This window comes from Myotis myotis, unplaced genomic scaffold, assembly GCF_014108235.1.
Source record: "Myotis myotis isolate mMyoMyo1 unplaced genomic scaffold, mMyoMyo1.p scaffold_m19_p_2, whole genome shotgun sequence".
In the NCBI taxonomy this organism is placed as follows: Eukaryota; Metazoa; Chordata; class Mammalia; order Chiroptera; family Vespertilionidae; genus Myotis; species Myotis myotis.
In genome coordinates, this window is record NW_023416324.1 from 177,395,092 (window position 1) to 177,419,704 (window position 24,613).

Genomic DNA, 24,613 nt, shown 5'->3' on the forward strand with positions numbered 1-24,613 from the left:
TTATTCACAAGAGTCAGGAACTGGAAGCAAACTAAATATGCAGACTGATGAATGAATGAACAAAATGTGATTTATTCATACAATGCAAATTATTCAGTCTTAAAAAGAGAATGCTGGCATGCTACAATGTGGATAAACATCAAAGGCATTGTGCTTAGTGAAGTAAACAAGTCACAAAAAGACTAATGCTGTATGATTCCATTTACATGTGGTATCTAGAGTAGTCAAACGTATAGAAACAGAAAGCAGAATGGAGATTGCAAGGGGCTGAAAGGGAAGGGGGAAAGGGAAGCTGTTTAATGGGTATATAGTTTCAGTTATGCAAGATGAAAAAGACATGGGGATCGATCAACAATCTGAATATACCTAACACTACTGAGCTGCACTAAAAATAGTTAAGATGGTAAATTTTATGTTATGTCAACGTTACAATTTGAATAAAATAAAGGAAAAAGGAATAAAGGAAACTCATATGGGTCACATAATGGAAGGGGAAAAAATGGTTTGATAAGTCTATTAGTCATGGCCACAGAAAGAGTAATTCTAAAACAATTTCCCAGAATAACTGATACAAGCAGCTCTCCAATTCAGATGATTTATGTTTCAAAACTCATCCCCATATTCTACTTGTAACTTTTAAATTTGTAAGGGTATTAAAAGTTGTCTTAAAGATAAACAAAGTTGTCTCAATTTCTCTAGACAGTGTGTATTTGCAAGTCTCCTAGTGATGAGCAGTAGTATTTTAGGACAGGATAGAAAAGCAACAATAGGTTCTTTTAAAAATTATTTGCTATGTGTCCTACTCTTCTCTTATACAAGAATCCTATCCTATATAATAAAAGGCTAATATGCAAATCGACCAAACAGTAGAACAACAGGTTGCTATGACGCGCACTGACCAACAGAGGGCAGACGCTCAACACGGGAGCTGCCCCCTAGTGGTCAGTGCACTCCCACAGGGGGAGTGCCGCTTAGCCAAAAACCAGGTTCCTACACCAGGCTCATGGCTGGCGAGCATAGCGGCAGTGGCAGGAGCCACAAAATAGGTCCCAAGTTACCTTACCTAACAGTAAAGTAAGTAATTTTGAATCAGGGAGCTTGTATATACTAATAAAACTGGGACACACAAAATACCTTTTATGAGTAAACTCACTTACTTCTAAATGCTTAGTGGCCTCTTCATTTCTGGACATAAGCATCAACTTCGTACGAATACTTCGCAAATGCATGTCACTTAAAATATTTACTCTCTTCACAGTTGCTTCACTGGCAGACTATAAACAAACAAGTTAATCACTCAAAACAACCATTTTTCAAGATAATACAAACAGGACCGTCATAATAAAGCCTTCCATGATTCTCATCAACTACACTTCTCTCCTCACCTAACATACACCCCTCTTCCCAGAAGTAACCTTACTTTCCTTCCTGAATTCCCATGTTATTTAATTCTGCTATTCATATTGTGATGGGGGGTGAGAGGTTCCAATACACCACACATTAAGAATTAATTGTATGTTAAGAATATCACATGAAAACTTCTCCTCCTTCAGAAAAGATAAAAATTTAACATTTTATAACTACAAAAATTTTTTCTCCCGCACTGTATTAACAAATTCACTATACACCAAGTTAGCTTTTATTTTTTTTTTGAACATTTAATTACAAAATTTCTGCAATATCTAATAACTACCTAAACTATGGAGTTATCTTACCAGTATCATTAGCTGAGTGGTTTCTGGATGGTAAAAAATCCTGCATGCTCCTACTGCTTTCTTAAAATCTTTATGTGCATTTTCATTAGCACACCTATGGAGAAATTAATTCATGTGTAAGATCTAAATAACAGATTAAATTTAGAGGCAAGTATAATACAAAACCCAGTATCTCATTTTAACACCACCCATTAAAACTTTTGTTCATTAATAAGATGTTCTATCAGAAGTTTTTTATTGGGTATTTGGGGAAAAAAAGAATTTTGTAGCACTTAAAAATTCCTAATTCACAAAATAATAGCAAATAAAATTACTCACGCCTCTCTCAAATCTTCGGGTACATCCACTGTGCACTTAAAGAAGGTATTTTTTTTGACAGTTTTATTTTGATTGACAGGCCGAAGTCGTTCAAATGTGACTATTTCATTGTAAGTGGCATCACAAGCAGCATATTCAATGACATAAAACTAAAAGACATCAAAATACTTTAAAAATCCCATCTGAACAAAATTAATAAGCTTTAAATGAAGTTCTAATTACCTTGCTCAGTTTAAATAGTAGACCCTCCCCCTTGTGGCACAAATGCTAAGAACAGCTTAGTTACATCAAATTGATTTCCCTAAAGTAGATTATAGGTTTTCACAAGCAAGAACTTTGGTAGTCCTCACATGCTTAGGGTGTATCTCTGGAGAGCAGCCTTGGTGTTTGCAAATTCAGAACACAAATAGAAATTAATGTTGATGAATATATGAAATGTGTGACCAATTATTTCTAAAGTAGGCTTTTAAAAACAAAACAGAGTTGGAGTAACATTTATAGGAACCAAGAGTTAACATTACTTACTTCTCCTTTCATCATTCGAACTTTAGCCAACCACCATCCACAAGGTTCTTGGTCATTTGCTCTTGAATATACCTGAAAAGGAAAAAAAAAATGCCCTCAACCATTGATCCTAAAAGGTTTCCGATATTTTAAATAAGAACTTAATATAAATGCCAAGTCCCTTTAAACTTAAGAATCAAAAATACTATAGTATTGAAACTGGTGTACTAAACAGTTTAATAAGACTTATGTAAACCTACATTTTACTGCTGAAAAACAAAACAACTTTTTTTGGGTAATTTAGGTCCTTGAAAATCAAATTCAAATTCATGAGGGTTTACTAAACAAATATTAAATGCTTCTTACAAGGTAGTTTTACACAGTGTAAAACAACAATTTCTGTTACCATTCTTCATCTTCAAACACTGCATTTTGATGGTTCAAGTAGCAGAAGGATAAGCTAGAACTTATTAGAGGTGTATTGTAAATCTGATGACAGTATTTATAAGATGCTCAAATTAAGAATTCTTTTCAGAAGTGAAACACCATAGCCTGGCCTGTGCGGCTCAGCGGTTGAGCATCAACCCAGAAATCAAGAGGTCATCAATTCGATTCCCAGTCAGCGCACATGCCTGGGTTGCGGGCATTGATGTTTCTATTTCTCTATCCATCTCCCTTCCTCTCTTAAAAAAAAAAAAAAAATCAGTAAAAACATTAAAAGGAAAAAAAAGGTTATAAACCCTACTTTAAAATTCCTTCAAGGATATGACATTTAGATCCCTTGCCGAGGAACCTAGATCACATGTACTAAATGGTTAGCTGAACAAAAAATTACACATATTAATACATCTAGCAGAGTACATAAGTATCTTACAACACCTATCTAAAAAAAGTGTGTATGTTCTGTATCTGTAATTATGAGATATTAACATTATACATTTAAAAAGTTTCCATTAGAGATTATAGTTATGTCTTACTAGAGGCCCGGTGCACGAATTCATGCACAGGTAGGGTCCCTTGGCATGGCCAGGTGGGGCCACAGGAGGTTGGCTGTGCGAGAGCACTGACCACCAGAGGGCAGCCGCTCTTGCATTGAGTGTCTGTCCCCTGGAGGTCAGTGCGCATCATAGTGACTGGTCCACCGGTCATTCAGTCGCTTAGGCTTTTATATATGGAGATGATACAGAAGCTTTTTATTTTTATCTTGCTAATTCTCACCCAAGGATATTTTCCCATTGATTTTGCAAGAGAGTGGAAGGGAGAGAAACAGCACATCGATGTGAGATACATCCACTGGTTGTCTCCCACACGCACCTAGGGCTCGCGGAAAAAGCCTGCAACCAAGGTACATGCCCTTGATCTGAATCGAAGCCGGGACCCTTCAGTCCGTGGGCTGACGCTCTTTCTACTGAGCCAAACCAGCTAGGACAATACAGCAGCTTTTTAAATGTATTTTCAATATATGGAAAATGGGGGGGCTGAGAAGAGAAGACTAAACTAAGGTTACTCTTACAGAGGTGGCCAGAGAAATCTATCAGTACGTGTTAACAGCAATCTGTAAGATAAATGCAAACTATTGATACATAAATAGTTTTGAAAAGCTTGAAGCTTCTCTCAAGATAATCTAATTGATTTTGGAAGCAATGTAAAATCAAATCTGTAAATGAGTAAGCCAAAACCTTATGATCAACGTTAATGTACACCATCAGAAAAAAAGCTTTAAAAAAAAAAAAGAAAGAAAAAGCCTTTGTACCAATTAGGCTCCAAGGGACTCAATTTTAGCTTTTGCATTTCTTTAATGAGCAAATCTAACTACTTTATGACTTTTATCCTTTCTCATTGGTCTTCCAAAAAAATAAGAACATTTTAAAAATAGAAAATTACTCTATCTTGAAATTAGTATATGAATCCTGTGACTCCTTTTATATATCTAAGGTGGAATCTAGTGATATTTTTCTTCTATCTTGAAACAATTTGCTATTTCATCATCATTCAATTATTCCCAACTATGATTTTTTAAAAATATAAAGGAAACAGAAAAATGATGGTATTACTTGGAAGGATATAACAATGAAATATATCATTACTACTCTATCACCCTCTAGTTTATTGCATAGTCTTTCAGGAAAATAAAGACTAGAAACACCATTTTTAGTCTGCTTTTGGATATTGCTGAACAGTTAAGAATTCATAATTATTATTTTCAACCTATAATTACAAAGAGAAAAAACTTTACAGAGGCAAGACTTTCACAATTATTAGAGACTAGAAGCCCAGTGTATGAAATTCGTTGGGGGGGGGGGGGGGCAGGAGGAGTGGTGTCCCTCAGCCCGGCCTGCATCCTCTCCAATCAGGAACCCCTCGAGGGATGTCCGACTGTGTACCTAAACCGGCAGTCGGACATCCCTCTGGCAATCCAGGACTGCTGGCTCCTAACTGCTCACCTGCCTACCTGCTTGATCGCCCCTAACCACTCTGCCTGCCGGCCTGTTCGCCCCTCACTGCCCCCGCATGGCATTCTCTCCCCCAACTTCCCCTCCTTGCCAGCCTGCTCACCCCCAACTGCCCGACCCCCAGCCTTCTCTCCCCCAACTTCCCCCCTTGGCAGCCTGCTCACCCGCAACTGCCCCCCCCCCAGCCTGCTCGCCCCAAATGGCTCCCTCTGCCAGCCTGCTTGCCCCCCAACTGCCCTCCCCTCCTGGCCTGATTGTCCCTAACCACCTCTGCCTCAGCTCCGCCACTATGGCTTTGTCCGGAAGGTCTCCCGGTCTAATTAGCATATTACCCTTTTATTAGTATAGATATCAGACTGGTGCCAAGAGCCAACAGCACTCCAGATTCTAATGATCAATATGAATTTATCTCATAAGCAGAATCTCAGACTATGAAGTCTTCAAATGACAATATCCTAAATCAATATTCCCAATCAATACATTTCTAAGGAGAAAAAGGAAATTTAGTATTCTCACCCAGTTAATCATTCAACTGGGACTCCATTATACAAAATCCTGCAATAAGCAGCTAGACCATTCTTGTTTTTCTATAAGGACACATAACAGTATTGTTTCATCTTTTATGTCTGCACACCAAAATATACTCGATTCAGTTAATAAGTGGCCAAATGCCACAGGTAGATGTGTATACAAAGATGACTAGAAAGAAACAGATGAAAAAATGCAAAAAATTCAGTGGATTAGTCAACCCAATTGGTTAAATATGAAAATAGTGCAATTTTTTAAAATGGTGTAATTATAGCACAAAGAGGACAATGCTTTGTTCAATAAAATTAGAAGCCACCAACAGTTCCAAATATTCTTAAAGTACTACATCCTGATAATTCATATGCCAAATGAACCAGAATAAACTAAAATTAGAAATGCATTTAAATTTGATATCAATATTTATATGATGTTTTGGGTTTAAGTATAATAGCTGATGAACAGAAATATTTAGGGAACTATACTCATTTTAGGTATATTTATTATCAAAACCAAGGAAATGTGTAATATAAAGTTGGATGCCCTAGCCAGTTTGGCTCAGTGGGCAGAGTGTCAGCCTGCGGACCAAAGGGTCCTGGGTTCAATTCCCGCTCAGGGCACATGCCTGGATTGCGGGCTCGGTCCAACGTGCAGGAGGCAGCCACTCAATGATTCACTCTCAAAATTGATATTTCTATCTCTCTCTTCCTCTCTGAAATAAATAAAAATATATTTATTTAAAAAAAAGTTGGATTTGCTATGTTTAAATGCTTATCAAGGTATCTCATAATGTTGACTATTGCCATCCTTTCATTTTTACTTCTGAAAAAATTATATGTAAAGTGAATTAAAAATATTTTTAAAACCAGTAAAGATGGATTACTGGCCCCAAATGATAAGTGATGACTATTTTCCCTAGCATACTAAGGATTAAAAACAAAAAGGAAATCCTAAAAACAGAAAATTCTTACCAATTCCAAGCACTAGCTCAGGAAGGCAGTTCAGCTAGCTGAAGTATCTTTTAGTGACCTATAGTGAATGGGTGCCTCAAGTTTAAGTGCTGTAAAAAACGGGTCTTAAAACTACCTTTATTTTATTTCTATTTTTACCAAAGCAATTATAACCTTCTAGGAATCTGGCTTGCTATGTAAGCTTACCTACTAAAACAGAGAATAAACCATTTTGGACTGCTTTGAGGCTTTACTTCTCATTGAACAATGAAATGTTGTATCCCATTTTACACTTACATCCATCTCTGTAAATCTCATTAATAACTTCATCCCTGAAAGACAAGGCCACTGTCATGAAGCCAACAATGAGTCTGTCTCCACCTGAGTGCTGTGAGTCAAATCACATCCTTGATAAGAGGTCTTGTATCTCGTGCAATTTTTTTTAATCACTTTAATAACCCAGAATTAAAACTGTACCCTAGTGTACTATGTTCCAAATGTTGATTACTAAATTCATTTACAACTATGCTATTGGAATAAGAGCACTCATAGAAATCTCCTTCTTCAGATTTCACTTAAATCTCCAAACTGTTTCGAGGGAGCAATTCACACTCTAAAGCTACGGCCCTCTTTGCTTTCAACACTAAATTTCTTCAAATCCAAAAAAAAAAAAAAAAAAAAATAGCTCAAAAAAGCAGGAGATTAAGGAGTGCCCATGGGAGACCTAAAAACATAATAGTAATCAGATTAAAGGTTTGAGTGAAAGATGGAAAATGAAGAATCAAATTCCAAAAGCCCACTTAAGGATTCTTTCTAACAAATGACTCCAATTCAAACCTTATTACAAAATGGTTTCCAAACTGTAACTAACACACCAAATTGTGATTTAAAAAGAAATTCTAGGGTGATGTTGCTAACTTTTCATTTATGTTAATAATGTTCAACTATGCCTTTCAAAGTCACAACCAAACAGAGATAATAAACACCAGAGGTAGGAAAATTTTACCAGTTTTCACAGAACTATAAAGAAACTTCCTAAATAATGTTAAGCACTAAACTGATTATCCTATATAATAAAAGGCTAATATGCAAATAGAATGAATGATGGAACAACCAACCAAACAATCGGTCCCTATGATGTGCACTAACCACCAGGGGGCATGTGGAGAACATGGTGGGCATTAGCCGCGGTGGGATAGTGAAGTGAGCGCGTGCACCAGGCCAAGACAGGGTGCCAGTCGCTGTCATCGGGAAGAGCCACTGGTGGTTACTGAAATTTCTTTGTTCCCACACGCCGTGGTCCAGCTGGGCATCTGCACCCACTGCTAGTGCTGGTCCCGCAGCAGGAGGCAGAGCTGCTGATCACACAGGCTGCTGGTGCCTGGCGATGATCCCAATCACTCGGCACCATCAGCGGGTGCAAGCGGAGGCTGCCAGCCCTGATCGCCCCTGAGGGCTTCTCCACCTCCCCCTGCTCCTAAGGGGCAATCAGGGCAGCAGCAGCCGCCGCTCGCACCCGCTGATGGCACCGGCTCTGCTTGTACCCGCTGACAGTGCCAGCCTGCTCGCATCCACTACTGGTGCCAGCCCCAATAACTCCGTGCTGTCAGCAGGTGAGAGCAGGGCCGGCGCTATCAGCGCATGGGAGCAGCAGTGGCAGGAGAGGGGCTGCCTGCATATTGGAGACCAGGGCCTTGGCAGGAAAAGCCGGGCGGGGTTGCATAAGATGGGCCGAGACCCACCCCTGTGCTTACCGCAGCCTCGCGGCCCACAGTTACTTTCAAGGTTCATGAATTCGTGCACTAGGCCCCTAGTTTAATCATAATGAACCATTTTACAACTATATGAGAAACATTTATCGTTCCCCTGTATTCACCATTTCGTCTCATTACAATCTATGAAGAAAAAAAAATGTACATTAGAAAAGCAAGCTAAACTAGAACACACTAATTTACCTGTACAATATCATCTCATTCATTATTTCAGACTGATAACCTAACCAGTGGGTTTCATACATCTTAAAAAACACCATTTTCCAAGACAAAGATGTAATAAAAATATGTTTACATCTTTTTTTAATGTTTCAGCATTTCCCAAGCACTAACACTAACAACAGACTTGGTATTATCAGAAAGACTAACTACAGACAGCTAAAATTTTCAGATTGGTAACAAGAAACATTTTTAAAGGTAGTATGTTAACAATACACATACATTTAACTTTTGTATAAGTCAAATGTTGGATTAAAAAATTGTTAGGTAAGAAACAAAACTTGCCAATTCTTATTTCAACCAGAAAACTTCAAAAATAAACTTTTATGGGAGAACTAAGATGGCGGCATAGATAAACACCGGGAAATTGCTGCCTCCCACAACAATTGAAAAATACGTCAAAAACACAAAACGGACATCATCCAGAACTACAGGAAGGATGGCTGAGTGTAAATTCTACAACTAGAAGGAAAGAAAAGCACACTGAGAGCCAGAGGAGCTGCGGAAGTAAAGTGCAGAGGTACGGGGCTCGCGCGCGCGGAAAAGGGCTGGCACCTGAGGACGCGGCTGTCTTTTTGAATCCGGAGGGAGTCACAAGCTCCCGACGGCTCTGAACTCCGGTTCCGGGAAGTCTCTGGGGACCCAGGACTCATACGGGGAGAAACTGGACTGTTTGGCAGCGGGTGAACTTGAGGGCGGCTTTCCCTCAGAGGTGCTTGCAGCCGTTACCAGGACACTGAGACTCGCGACTCCTTAGGGCAGGGCTGAGGCTCTGCCATAGCTGCTTGCTCCACCCTTTGATTCCTTGAGCCCCCGCCCCACCCAGGCTGTGGCAGAGGCTTTTGCATATGAATGCCCCGGCCCTTTGTAACCTGTAATTACCTAACTGCAGCCTGGCCAGACAGACCCAGAACTTCCAAGAGAAGGCCCAAGGCCCCACAGCGGCTTGCATTGCTTCACAGCTGAGCCTCATCAGGGCACCTCCAAACTCCAAAAAAGGAAGGGGAATCTGCAGTTCTCTTCGTAGCTCCTGCTGTGTAACCTCAGGCAGAGGCTAAATTAGCACCTCCTTAGATCCAAGAGCCACTGTACCCAGTGGTCAGAGGGGGACCATCCAGATCACAACTCCTCAGATCCATAAGGGACACACTCAGGGGGCAGACTCAGTGAGCACCAAAGCCCCACTGAAGCAAGTCTTGCCCCAGAAGGGTGTCTCCAGCACAGAAGTTCTCCCACTGCAGACACAGCTGATTCTCACTGCCAATTGGCCTGGAGGTCAATTCCTCCCAGTGATCCTACAACAACCAAGGCATAGCTACCTCAGGTAACTGGGGAGGCTGAGCCACTGGGCCCTACAGGACACCTAGCACACAAAGCCACCCTATCAACAGAGGGAAGCAGCCAAAACGCGGAGCCAAAGAAACAGGTCACAAATGGCAGAAATGGAGGAAAGCAAACGACTGGATATAGAGTTCAAAGCCACGTTTATAAGGTTTTTCAAGAATTTTATGGAAACCGCCAATAAATTTAATGAGTCCCTCAATAAATATAGTGAGACCCTGGAGGACATGAAAAAGGACCAACTAGAAATTAAGCATACACTGACTGAAATAAAGAATAATTTACAGAGATCCAACAGCAGACAAGAGGATCCCAAGAATCAAGTCAAAGATTTGAAATACAAAGAAACAAAAAATACCCAACCGAAAAAGAAAAAAGAAAAGAGATTCCAAAAATATGAAGATAGTGTAAGGAGCCTCTGGGACAACTTCAAGCATACCAACATCAGAATTATAGGGGTACCAGAAGAAGAGAGAGGGCAAGATATTGAAAACCTTTTTGAAGAAATAATGACAGAAAACTTCCCCTACCTGGTGAAAGAAATAGACTTACAAGTCCAGGAAGCGCAGAGAACCCCAAACAAAAGGAATTCAAAGAGGACCACACCAAGACACATCATAATTAAAATGCCAAGAGCAAAAGACAAAGAGAGAATCTTAAAAGCAGCAAGAGAAAGACAGTCAGTTACCTACAAGGGAGTACCCATACGACTGTCAGCTGATTTCTCAACAGAAACCAGGCAGGCCAGAAGAGAGTGGCAAGAAATATTCAAAGTGATGAATAGCATGAACCTGCAACCAAGATTACTTTATCCAGCAAAGCTATCATTCAGAATAGAAGGTCAGATAAAGAGCTTCACGGATAAGAAAAAGCTAAAGGAGTTCATCACCACCAAACCAGCATTATATGAAATGCTGAAAGGTATTCTTTAAGAAGTGGAAGAAGAAAAAGGAACTCTTACCATTTGCCACAGCATGGATGGAACTGGAGAGCGGATAAATACCACATGATCTCACTCATTTGTGGAATATAAGTAACAACATAAACTGATGAACAAGGACTGATCCAGAGAAGGAGAGGCATTGCTTGGACTGTCGGGCTTTGGAGGGAGGGTAGGGGAGGGTGGGGGTAAGGGGGAAAGATCAACCAAAGGACTTACATGCAGGCATATAGGCCTAACCAATGGACACGGACAACGGGGGGGGGTGGTGGTAAGAGGGTAACGTGGGGACAAGGACACATATGTAATATCTTATTCAATAAAAAATATATTAAAAAAAAAAAACACAAAAAACTTTTATGATCAAATTGTTAAATCCAATAAGAAAACTTTGAAAACCATGTAAAATTATACATTAGCTTGAGGTGTAAGGCTTTCTATGTAGTGTGTATATTAATTTGCTAAACAATGTAAGTATCTATTGATTTCACTTCATGTGAAATCAATATCCCAGAACATTGCAGTGGTTCTCAATCTTCTGGCCCTTTAAATAGTTCCTCATGTTGTGACCCAAACGTAAAATTATTTTCGTTGCTACTTCATAACTGTAATGTAGCTACTGTTATGAATCGTAATGTAAGTATCTGATATACAGGATTGTCTTAGGTGACCCCTGTGAAAGGGCCGTTCGACTGCCAAAGGGGTCACGACCACAGGTTGAGAACTGCTGTACTAGAGGCCCGGTACATGAAAATTCATGCCTTGGAGGAAGGGGTCCCTCAGCCCAGCCTGCCCCCTCTCACAGTCCAGGAGCCCTCAGGGGCTGGAGGCAACCTGGTGATCAGGGGGAGGCGACACCCCCCATCACACCTCTGCTGCTGCCACGCCGGCAATGCATGCCTCGGCTGCCCCTGGTTACCTGAGTCTCGGGCGGCCCTGGGTAGCTGGGCAGCCACCATCCAAGGCTTGCCTGCGCCTCGGGCCAGCCCTGGATGGCTGGGGGGTGGAGGGGACTGGGGGAGTCCAGAGGCAGGCGTGCAGGGCGTTCCCGGCTTGCCATGCGCCTGCCGCCCCCATGAGGCTGAGGGGACTGGGCACCGACATCTTGTGACTGTGGGCGCCACCATCTTTGAGGGCGGGGCAGTCAATTAGCATATTCCCTCCTTATTGGCTGTGGGCACCGCCATCTTTGCAACAGCATGAGGGTCAATTAGCATATTCTCGCTTTATTAGATAGGGTTATGCTAGTAGCCCTACACGTGAATCCGTGTGCCAGTAGCTTGCTGCCCTGCCCCCTCCTGTAGCTCCCCTGCTCCCCCTCATAGCTTGCTGCCCTGCCCCCTCCTGTAGCTCTCTGCTGCCCACTTGTAGCTTGCTGCCCCACACTCCTGCTGATCCGGGTGTGATGCGGTCAGTCGTTACACTTCACGGCGTAACGACTATTTGCATATTATATCTTTATTATATAGGATAACCAACTTAAGAGAATCTAAGATACTCTTCATTTTCCCTTTACATCCAACTTTGTAAAGCTGAGCATTTTCTTAGCAATCTTTAATTAGTAACATAAACCATTAAGCAAATACTTATCAAAAATGTTAATTATATTTGAAAATATATCCCACCACGCTTTTTAAAAAATATATTTTTACTGATTTCAGAGAGGAAGGGAGAGGGAGAGAGAGATAGAAACATCAATGATAATAGAGATTCATTGATTGGCTGCCTCCTGCACACCCCCTACTGGGGATTGAGCCTGAAACCCAGGCAAGTGCCCTGACTGGGAATTGAACTGTGACTTCCTGGTTCATAGGTCGATGCTCAAGCACTGAGCCATGCCGGCCAGGGTATGCCACAACTTTTTAAAGTTAAATAAAAGCCACTAATTAGGTTATAAAATAAATCTTTGCATTTTAGACCTTTCAAAACCAATTTTCTATTATAGATCATACTAGAAATTCGTGCACGAGGGCATGGGGCAGGGGGATGTCCGATGGCCAGTTTAGGCCCTATCCCTACAGTTAGGTACTGCTGGCTCCAAACAGCTCGCTTGCCTGCCTGCCTGATCGCCCCTAACCACTCTGCCTGCCTGCCTGATGCCCCTAACTGCTCGCCTGCTGCCTGCCTGATCATCCCTAACCCCTCTGCCTGGAGCCTGATCGCCCCTAACTGCTGCTCACCTGACTGCCTGATCGCCCCTAACCACTCTGCCTGCCCGCCTGAACTTCAGGTAACTAGCAAAAAGAAAACAGTGGCCAATGACGTAAATGAAAACATTAATATACTAAGCAATAAATTACCTAGAGTAAAGTAGCAAATTGGTTTAAAAACCTAAATACTCTTGTGGAGCACAAACCTATAGAAATACTAGAATGAGTATTGGAGGCCACACACAAAAAAAACTGGCAGATCTGAATAAGTAAAAGTATAACTTCTTAATGGTGAAAGCCACAGAGTATTATTTAAATTGTCTGAAAGACAACACAACATATAACAGATAAAAACTTATCCATAAAATGCTAAGAATGCCTACATCAAAAACTACAAGGACAAAAAAAATAAAATCACAGAACCATAGGTCAACAGCCAATAATCTAATTTAAAAAACACTCCATAATCAAGGAAAGGAAGAATGAGAAGACACCAGCTTTCTTCTATTGCAGTGGTTCTCAACCTTCTGGCCCTTTAAATACAGTTCCTCATGTTGTGACCCAACCATAAAATTATTTTCGTTGCTACTTCATAACTGTAACGTTGTTACTGTTATGAATCGTAATGTAAATATCTGATATGCAGGATGGTCTTAGGCGACCCCTGTGAAAGGGTAGTTCGACCGCCTAAGGGGTCGCGACCCACAGGTTGAGAACCGCTGTTCTATTGGTTTTTTTTAAAACTTTACAGATTAATAATAACCCAGCCAGTCAATCAATGAGGAAACAAACACCTTCAGGTGTTATGAAGTGTTAATTCAAAAAAGCATTTTTAGAAGACCAAATGATACATTTTGTATTTAAATAATACATTTTGATATCAAAATTTTAAGTAACATGCCTTGTGATTCAGCAACTATACCACTTAGAACTGTATTACCAGAACATGTTTATATAAAAGACCATTAATTAATTCTAGCTTTTCTGTAACAGCAAAAAAATTGTTAACTTCAATGTCTTCTAGAACTAAGAACTAAGAAATATTATGGAATGCTTAGAAAAAGTGATGTAATCTGTATGTTCAGACATGAAAATGTTTATGGTATCCTAATTAACTGAAAACAAAAGTCACAAATTTATAATGTACTAGTGGCCCGGTGCACGAATTTCGTGCACATTAAAAGGGAATTAGAGGAAATATTTTAATATTGCTATTTGCCCTTTCTCTATAATGTAAGTGTGAGAGATGAAAGGAAACTAGTAAATGTATATGAAAACATATACATTTATTAATAAACAGTAACAAAAGGATATAACAACAGAGGCATGATATAAAAGCAACAGTGATGCAAACAATGATTGATAAAGTGATTAAACTTATTCTAATATCTCCCTATACACCACATTAAGAGTGAAAACACTTTCAGAGTGCTTGACTTAACTTCCCTTGTGATGAAGTATTTAGAAATTTAACATCACATGTTCTTCGAACTCGAGAGAAAGCAACATATAACTGACCATGTGTGAAAATGGGTTCAGGTAAGAATATGCCTACTCTGTCTACAGTTTTTCCTTGTGATTTATTAATAGTCATCGCAAATGCTGGCATCACAGGAAACTCGTCGAATTATTTTAAATGGGAGGCTAGTGTCACATGGGGACAAATCAATTCTTGGAATCAGAACAACCTCTCCCTCTGCAGATCCAGTTAATACTTCAGCTTCGATAATGTTAGGTCGTAAACTTTTGATAATAAATCTGGTACTATTACAAAGAACCCATTTACTATTAAGATTTCTCAAAAGCATGATGATTGCACCCACTTTCAATTTTATGACACGGCATTCCCGAAGGAAATTAAGAAATTCGATGGCAAAATTTTCCTTTTCAGCATCATCTGTTGAATCAATGGAATCATCACTCAAATATGTGTGAAAATCTCCATCGAGTATATACAAAATTTCATTTAATTTTTGAACGTGCTCAGCTTTTGGACAAAGAATTGCATGGTTAGATATATTTTTAATATTATGTATAGATATAGTATTTCCAAAGGTAGCTTCAATAATAAATCCATTACAAATCATTTCACAGGGGATTTCAATAATATCCATTCCTAAATGAAAACTGCTATCAAGTTTGCCATCGCCAAGTTTTACTAACCATCCGCTATAAGCAGAATCCTCTGATCTCACATTTGTTGTAAGAGACAACTTTCTGAAACATCCCCAAACATTGCAGTACTTTAAACTATGGCCGATCGCATAGCATGCGGTACAATACTGAGACATTGTTGAAAATCCCCTCCAAGAACTACTTTCCCACCAAATACAACATTCAAATTCATAATTTCTCTTAGTAATCTGTTTATGGCGTTTTATAGCATGACTGGATGCCATGGTGCATTCATCAATGAGAAGTTGGGCCTTTTTAATAGTTTTAGCAACTTCACTGTTTATATCGAGTCTAGAAATTGAAGTTTCATTTAATGGGATTGGTAATTTATATTGGGAATGAAAGGTCCTACCACCGAGAAGTAAATTTGCAGCAATTCCTGTAGATGCTGTGGGTAAAATAGAACCGCCACAACCTCTAATATAATGTATTAAAACTTTATACAGATATGCAGATGAATAGGATTCCTAGCTGGCAGGCCCCTGACAGCAAGCTGGCCACCTGTCGATTCCATGAGGAATGGGCTCCCTCCTCCTTCCTGTCAGAGTCCAGGGTGCAGGTGAATGAGTTTCCTGGCTGGCAAGCCACTGACAGCAAGCTATCCAACAGCGGATTCTGTGAGGAATGGGGCTCCCTCCTCCCTGCTGTCAGGGTCTGGTTTGAAGGCCGGCCATGACCCCTGTTGGGCCAGACCCAGAGTTCTACCACGCCATGGCCTCCACCTCAGCAACCCAGGACTGACTGCTACTGGGCACTCCTGGCACTCCAAGGGTGGGTTCTTCCCTCAGGCCTCAGGGGAAACAGCTCAGGGAGGGCACAGCCCTTGGCAAGGCTATCCAGGACGCAGTGCATCCGTGCTCTGAGGGCTCGTTCCTGCCTGAAACCTTGCCCTCGTGGGAAACAGCGCATATAAGCCAAACCAATGGACATGGACAACAGGAGGATGAGAACATGAGTGTGTGTGTGTGTGTGTGTGGGGGGGGGGGGGGGGGGGGCGTTGGGGGTTGGGGGTTAGTGGGGAGATGAGGACACATTTGTAATACCTTAACCAATAAAAAGAAAATATATATATATATATATGTTTAAAAAAATCTGAAGAGGTGCTCAACTCTGGTAAATGAGATTAAAACTGGGGTGGGCAATAAGCACACCTACACAACTACACTAAGAGGGAAAATTCCCACTTTATTTAATTCTCTACCATTTTATTAGACTAATCTTTTATTATTTTAAATTTAAAGGGAATGGGGGGGGCTTTCAAAAAATTATTTGGTTCAAAATATAAAACCTAACAACCATAATTCCTAAACATTCCAGGTCATATGGACAGATTCCTAAGTACTGGTGACCAAAGGGGGGGAAAAAAATAAAGGTGGCAAGATTAACTTTAAGCTTCTTCCTTATGTAAATTTTCAAAACTTTCAAGTGAAAAAATGACAGCAACATCTTAATTTCAGGTACAGACTCTCACACTATAAGGAGCAAATTTCACTAAGACTAAAACAGAAAATAAACTGAAATTAAACACTCAGCAATCATCAATTTCCAAATGAACAACAAAGGTGGTCCAAGAAATAGATAAAGCCTCCCTTGTCTGAGATTGGGGAAAGCACACTGTTAACATCCTTAGCGCTCTAAGCTTTTCCTTTCATCTGAGCCTTTAAACTACCAATAAGTGTCTAAACAATACTTCTGCACTATTCTCAGAATTGGCCACCACATATTTCTAATTCTAGAACAAAACTAAGAATTCGGGGGGGGGGGGGGGGGGTGACGGGACTTCTAAAACGAATTTTTTAAAATGAAAGCAAATCAAACTCTTTTATCAATCCTCACAGAAAGGTATTGATTAGAAAAGAATACAAGTTCACTCTTTGCTCTTTCTCTCTCTTGAGCACACCCTGCTTTTCCACACCCTTTTCTCCAGGGCTCTCTTGCTCTCTGAAGCAGGCCCCTGCCTTTCTCTCCTCACCTTCCCCTGGATGAATGTTCTTTGCCTTTCTGTTTCCTAAGCTCCAAAGGCTTTTCTTTTGCCTCTGCAATTTATTTCCTGAGTCCATGCAGCCCAGCTGGCTCACTTCTGCTACCTCTGGGAACTTTCTAAATAAAAGTTTGCTTCTGCTTAGAAAAAAGAAAAAAACACACAACTTTTTTACTGGAGTCTAATGTCCAAGTGAACATAGTACAGTAGTAATCAGCAGCATTACTGCTACAATTCATAGGACCCACCTACTGGTACTCAGACACAAATACACACCACTCTGAGACTACATTTACAGGTTTCCATACAAAAAAAGTACCCACTTTTGGTCAACTAAAAAAGAAAAAGGTGAGTAAAGTGAAAGGCTGTAACATTATTAGGGAGTGGGCTCATGGTGTGGTGCCCCAACACAATTAAGTTATAGCATGCTTTTTGATTTAGCAAAAGCAAGAGTACACAGGAAACTTAGAGCTAAAATCTGGGCAGAATTTTTAAATGAAAATGAATTTTCCCTATACTTTAGAAAAGCTCCAGATATTTCTAGAATATTCAACAAGGCAGTATACTAATTACAATATTTCACATTACATATAAACTATATCAATGATCACTATAATAAAGAGTGATAATTAGTATTTTACAAAGATACTGAGGAAGAAAGCACAAGACAAATTTTAAAATAATTAGGAAAAAGAAGGAAACCAAGAACTAACATGATTATTAGTTCACTGTGCCAGATTCCATGCAAAGCAATTCAAATGCACTATCATCCTTAACTCTCACATTTCATTTTAGTGATAAAGAAATTTGACCAAGCCACAAAGCTAATAATTGTAGAGCTGAGACATGAATCCCAGTTCTGACTCCAAACTAAAGTATGTTACTTACACAGCCATTGCCAACAGAAAGAGAAATGGAATTAGATTTATTCTCCATCAGCTAAACAGATTTTCCTACAAGAATATTTATTTAAAACAAAATAATAGGCATACAAGAAAATAAACTTACAAATACATACCTCTACTTCATCTCCTTCACTAATTTCTTTTTTTATATCAGGTGGTGGTGGTAATCTAACTTCGTTAAATGGAACCTGACGTTCTGGTTGCCAACTGAAGGATTAGAAGAGAAATAAACAATATCAAAATATAGTATCCCAATACCCCCTAATATGGAAGCTATATAATCTATGCTTAGTGCTATATTTTTTTCAAATTAATCATTTAGCTTTCCCTAAGAAAAACAACTTTCATACTATATATTTTCGAAGTAATTAGTTTGTTGAGGTGGAACAAATTTTACATGATTCTTGATGAAGTTTATAAATAATTAACATCATTGAAATAATTACATATTACCTGCCAAATTACTCATTCTAAGGGAACAGTACATACATTATTCTGCAAATGATATGGGCTACATTCATAATAGTAACTTAGATTCAAAATAGTATCACATCAACACCACTGCCAAATAACAGCAGTGGAATCAACTTCAAACACATTTATAAATGGATGAGACATAATTCAAGAGATTATAAAACAATATAAACAGCATAATTCTGTTTTAGTACATGTTCACGAAACACAGAAAATTACTCAATTATTTTGAATAGCTGAATTACATTGAGGTTCATTTTCCTCACATAAAAATTATCTTTTCAACAATGAACACATACATAATTAAAACCAGTGAAAGCTTAGTTTAAATGTTTGTAGCAAATATATATCAAAGTTACTAATTTAGCTATTGTTTAACTGACATTTTTTATGTTGTATTTTATAAGCTGAGTTGATGAATAACTTTAAGTTCTAATAGGTCATTCATATGCCTGAAAGGTATACCAGCACATAAAATGTTCTTTTAGTATCTATCTTCATGGGATGCATGGGATACACACACACACAATAGAAGGCAAGTAAAAGATTTTTGAGTGCTTTCTTTTCACCATTACTATCTAAATGGCAGCTGCTCAAAGACAGAAATCATCACAACACTTGTTTCTACATGAAACAGCTATTGGGCAGATATCTTTTCAGGCAGTTCCAGAGCAGCTTAAAAGTGAAAGTTGAACAGTTCTTTTCTGACCTTCAGTTACATAGTGCTCCTTTATAACCCTTCCTAAACAAAGCCAGCCTACTGTCTTCCATATTTTAAAACATTACCTAGCTGTTACAATAGCTATAAACTGAAATTCCTTAATATTTAAACAATTTGAAAATGACTACCAGTAGCCACTCAGAAGGCTTCCTACAACATTATTTTAATATCTGTGCTTTTTTAAGAATTAAAATCCCATTTGTGCCATCTATTTTTGCAAAAACTACTTACTGATTCATTTTCACATGTGTTTTGGCAAAGAAAAGGGTCATGAAAAAAAGTAATGAGTAAATGGTGGGCAGAAAAACAGGCGAAGAGTTATCAAAACTAGAATTGTTTAAATTCATAAGATGACCGAGCCAATAAAAGCCTTTCCAAAAGCGGTCATTTTTCACTGGCAACAGGAAGAATCAAAAGCAAACCGTTTGGCACTACCCATCTTTAAAATTAAGATCTCGCCCTGACCAGTTTGGCTCAGTGGCTCGAGTGTCGGCCTGTGGACTTAAGAGTCCCAGGTTCGATTCCGGTCAAGGGCATGTACCTTGGTTTCGGGCACATCCCCAGTGGGGAGTGTGCAGGAGGCAGCTGATGCATGTTTCTCTCTCATGGATGTTTCTAACCCTCTATTCCTCTCCCTTCCTCTCAGTAAAAAATTAATAAAATATATTTTTAAAAAATAAAATTAAGATCTCTATCAATAAATAAACAACTTACTTGTTCTCGAAAACAACTGTGAGGGAGTCTTCATGAACATCTTTGATAAATCCCTGCAAAAGCCAAAAACATTATTAAAAGTATATCAATATTCAGTTAAACATTATGTTAACTCTAAAAGGCAATAATACTAGAGATATAAAGAAAATATGGAGTACTAAAAAAGAACAGAGCTTAGAATTAGGCAAATCTGGGTTTGATTTCCATCTCATCATTTGTGAAATGTAAGACTTGGAATTTATTTAAACTCTCTGAACCTGTTTTCACACAGTACTATAACCTCAGTTTCACATACCAACTTGAAATTAGTAAAAAGCCGGAAACATCATAGGTATTAGTCAATACTCAAACTAAGTGAGTCAGTATTTAGTACTGTGACTAATAATAGGGTCAGGCTTTCAGGAGTCACATGCCAGGCTCTCTATCACTTATACATTCTTAAATAAGATATCATACCTCATGTAACTGAGAATCAAGTAAAATAACTAATGTTTACCACAGTACTTGGCATGGAGGAAAAAACTCAAATTTATTATAAATATTAGTTATAAATATTAAATTATAGCCCACCTTTAATAACTGAAAAGACCACATTCTTTTTTTTATAATTTTTATTTCTTGAAGTATTACAAAGAGTATTACATATGTCTCCTTTTTCCCCCCCTTGACATTCCCCCGGCCCCTACCCCCTAGTCTCTTGTGTCCATTGGTTATTCTTATATGCATGCATAAGTCCTTCGGTTGATCTCTTAACGCCCCCCCAACCCTCCCCAGGCTTCCCATTGTAGTTTGACAGTCTGTTCAATGCTGCTCTGCCTCTGCATCTACCCCTGTTCATCAGTCTATACTGGTCCCCATTATCTGTCCCAACCTCACTGGAGCCGTCACCACCTCACTGGAGCCGTTTCGTCCTCACTGGGGCCGTCCCAACCTCACTGGGGCCGTCTCAGCCTCACCAGGGCCGTCTCAGCCTCACCAGGGCCGTTTCAACCTCACCGGGGCCATCCCGGCCTCACCGGGGCCGAAAAGACCACAGTAGTAATACTAACCTTACCATTAACCTAATCTTATTTTTCCTACAACTTCTCTTCCTTCTTTGCTTAAAAAAAAGGGTGAGTACACTGCCTCAAAACCATTTTGTAATGAATATAAATAGACTAGAGGCCTGGTGCATGAATTCGTGCACCACTGGGGGGGTCCCTCAGCATGGCCTGCGGGGATCAGGCCAAAACTGGCAGCTCAACATCCCCCGAGGGATGTAGTAGTGCAGGAAGCAGCAGGCGGCCAGGGAGGAGCCCAAGCCCAGGCCCGGTGCCACGCCGCTCCTGCTCATCATGGCCCTGCTGCGCCTGCCACCACCACCACTCGGTAGGCTTGTTGCCACTCTACTATGGTCTCTGTGCACCCATCCTAGGGCGATACCGGTGTGCTCATGAGTGAGAAGCAGCCGCAGGCTTGCATCCAGTCAGTCTCGATACTGGTCCCAATCCTGGTCCGGATGGGGAAGGAGCACACAGGCGGTGTGTCCACAGAAGAGGCTTGCACTACCACAGAGACAGGAGATGCTCCCGCCACCACTACTGCGCTTGCCAGCCATGAGCCCGACTTCTGGCTGAGCAGCGCTCCCTCTGTGGGAGCACACTGGCCACCAGGGGCAGCTCCTGCATTAAGCGTCTGCCCCCTAGTGGTCAGTGTGCATCACAGCAACCGGTTGTTCTGCCATTAGGTTGATTTGCATATTAGTCTTTTGTTATATAGGATTATTATATAGGATTCTCAATAAAAATCAGTAGTCATTTTTAAGTCTTAAAATTACTCTACCTTCATTTGATGAATATAGCTGAAAGAAATCATTAGACCTAACATACTCAAGAAAGAACAAAGGACTCAAGTACAGAACAACCGTTATTCAAATCTTTGGCTCTATCGCTATATAACCTTGGGCAAGCAGTCCTTGGCACCTGATTATGATTACAACTGACATTAAATGACACTTTATATTTCTGTCAATCAGAAATGCAAAGTTCTCAACCTTAACCAAATGCATACATACACTTTGAAACACCAGGTATTTAGTAAATATTTTTGCAAAACAAAGATCAGACTAGACTTCATACGATGCACTAAAACTATCTAAATAAACATACATTTTCAGTTCCTTGTTAAAAGAGAGCAGAAATGAGCACATCTGTTTACCTCATCTCCTTATCAGAAGCCCATTAAACAATACCAAAAAGATTTTTAGGGATAACCCCCCACACGCACACACATACAAAAGAAACACACACAAAAATGCAACAAAATTTAGTAAACTCACAAAATAGATGTAGAAGCCTAATCAATTTCTAAAAAAGCAACAACTCCCAATATTTAAATACTATACCTTAGACATTCTTCTAAGTAAATCAGAAAACCAAAGACTATGAAACAAACTGGCAGTGGAAAAGGCAAAAAGCAAGATCAACAATACCACTCCAGAAAAATCTTTGGAACTTAGAAGAGGGTAACAGATGGGGGCTGAAAAAGAAAAAAAAAATTCATTTTCTTTAATAATATAGAAATCGCCACCCTGGCTGGTTTGTTTAGAGCATTAGCCATGGCCTTCTGCCCTCAGACCCGGTCACGGGATTCCCTGTCAAGAGTGAGTACCTGGGTTGCAGATTCCCCAGCTCCAGTAGGGGTTGTAAGGGGCATGCAGGTAGGCAACCAATAGATGTTTCTCTCTCATGTGGATTTTTTTTTCCTCCTGTTTCCCCCTTCCCTTCCACTCTCTCTAGAAATCAATGGGAAAAAAATATCCTTGGGTGAGGATTAAAAACAAAAAAATCACCATTCACAGAATGTAGATAACTATAATTCATCTCTCAGTACCCTCCTCCCACATCTGCTACTCAATTATATGATCTGTAATTTGACCCTGATCTCTCTCCAGCTTTAAAAGCCTATAACCTGATTTATTTGTGTTATGGGTTATTTCAATACAAACATTTTTTGAGGCCTAAAACTCAGGATACAGCAGGTTCTCAAATTGTACTGTTTCATTTTCATGTTGAGAGTAAAAAAAATCTATTCCCGTCCTGTGTAGAGTTGGCTCATTCACCCCGTATCTGTGTTGGTGTTCTCTAGGCAGGTACTCCAGTTTTCTCCCACATCCTGAAGATATGCACATGAGGTGAATGTCCCAGTCTGAGTGAGTGTGGGAGTAGTGTGCCCTGAGATGGAAGGGATTCCTGTCAAGGGCTGGTTCATGCCTGGTGCCCCAAGTTGCCAGGATAGACTCCAATCCCCTCCCCATCCCCAACCCTGAACTAGAAAAAGCAGGTTGAAAAATCATCGTTTTTATTCATCTTTCTTAAATGTCTATATAACTCAAATTTCAATGTTTAATATTAAATGTGTTTTGAATCTTTATTTAGAAATCTGGTGACATTTTTGTGATCAGAAATATGCTTTAGGAATTTAACTCTTGTTTATATATCAATTAGAGGCTCCTGCACTGGTGGGGTCCAGCTGGCTGCCCTGATCGGGGTCCATCGGGCTGGACTGGCAGGGGGGAGGGAACCCGGGTGGGCTGGCCCCACCACCTGGTCGAACTCCCGGTGGAGAGGACAATTTACATATTACCCTTTTATTATATAGGATTAGCCTATGGTAAAATTGGTTTTCTTATAGGTAGTTTTGCTTCAAGTTCCAGTTTCCAAGAACCTATGGATGATGTTAAGTGAGAACGTAGTGTATTTTCCTTTCACGAGTGCTATAATGGTTCCTGTTTGCAATTCTGGACTCATTTTTTTTTTTTATTCCTCTCCTCCCAAAGCTAAAAATTAAGAATTGCCATTCTAGTACAAGCTCTGATTACCTGACCATACTATATTAATGATATCCTTGTCTGTTTCTCTATTCCTAGTACTTCATTCACACATCTACTTTCAGCAATCATTTTTTGGCGAGCACTTTCATAGTTATGTTACCAGCACATCTATTTCTGTTACACTCTTGCAATTTCTATGTTTCAGAAACTTAGAATTTTCAATTTCATGAATATTAGAGTAAAACATATCTTACCATCAGAGGTCAGTCATACTTTTCAGCTTTCACTAATGTTTTCTATTTTCTAGTCCTTCACAAACAACTTTCAGAATTTGGAATGTTCCATTATATCAATCCTTATCATTCTGTATAATGTGGACTAGTTCAAATCAGAGCTCTAAGTCACTGGGAAATTCTACTCTTCATTATAATAAAATCTTTTTCCATTAAAAATCAGTGCTTATACCTGTCCCCACCCCCACTTTACTTCCAGCACATCAGTATCAGCTTTGTTTGGATGCACACTTTCACAATCTTTAAGAAAAAAATAAAGCTCTGGACACCTACTCTTATTGTTTAAATCCTTCAGGCATAAGATTAAATGGATTAAGGACCTGACAGCCAGTCCTTAAAGTGCATTTGGACTGTAGTGAACAGTTAGGAAATATGTCCCATCGCCCAAAACCTAGATGCTAAGGATAAGATACTTTGGTGGCTAGATCTCAATTAAATTGTGTCCATTTGGTGCAGGTCAAAGTCAATACTTTTCAAGACATTTTTGTACTCTCCAAGTCAGCAGAATAATGGTAGGTCCCTTTATACTAAGGAGACCCCAAACAGCAGAGTGGCATCTGTGCCAAAGTCTTTGAATCAAGGGTCACCAAATAACAATAGCTACATTTGTCGGCACATTGCGTATTTGCGGTTGGGGGGGGGGGGGCGCCTT

At 39.7% G+C, this 24,613-nt stretch overlaps 1 protein-coding gene across 8 annotated transcripts in view; it reads right to left on the bottom strand.

Annotated features, from left to right (window-relative positions):
• FXR1 (FMR1 autosomal homolog 1) overlaps nucleotides 1-24,613 on the bottom strand; it is a 66,134-nt gene that overhangs the window by 22,167 nt on the left and 19,354 nt on the right. For 7 of the 8 annotated variants that reach the window (XM_036351988.1, XM_036351986.1, XM_036351985.1 and 4 more), the window contains exons 2-7: nucleotides 19,858-19,910; nucleotides 18,062-18,155; nucleotides 2,559-2,630; nucleotides 2,034-2,182; nucleotides 1,716-1,809; nucleotides 1,158-1,274 (exon numbers count right to left, since the gene is read on the bottom strand). In XM_036351988.1, coding sequence (XP_036207881.1) covers nucleotides 1,158-1,274; nucleotides 1,716-1,809; nucleotides 2,034-2,182; nucleotides 2,559-2,630; nucleotides 18,062-18,155; nucleotides 19,858-19,910 — 579 coding nt within the window. Of the gene's footprint in view, nucleotides 1-1,157; nucleotides 1,275-1,715; nucleotides 1,810-2,033; nucleotides 2,183-2,558; nucleotides 2,631-18,061; nucleotides 18,156-19,857; nucleotides 19,911-22,240; nucleotides 22,348-24,613 lie in introns of those variants that run through there. The other variant, XM_036351982.1, reaches the window with a different exon arrangement.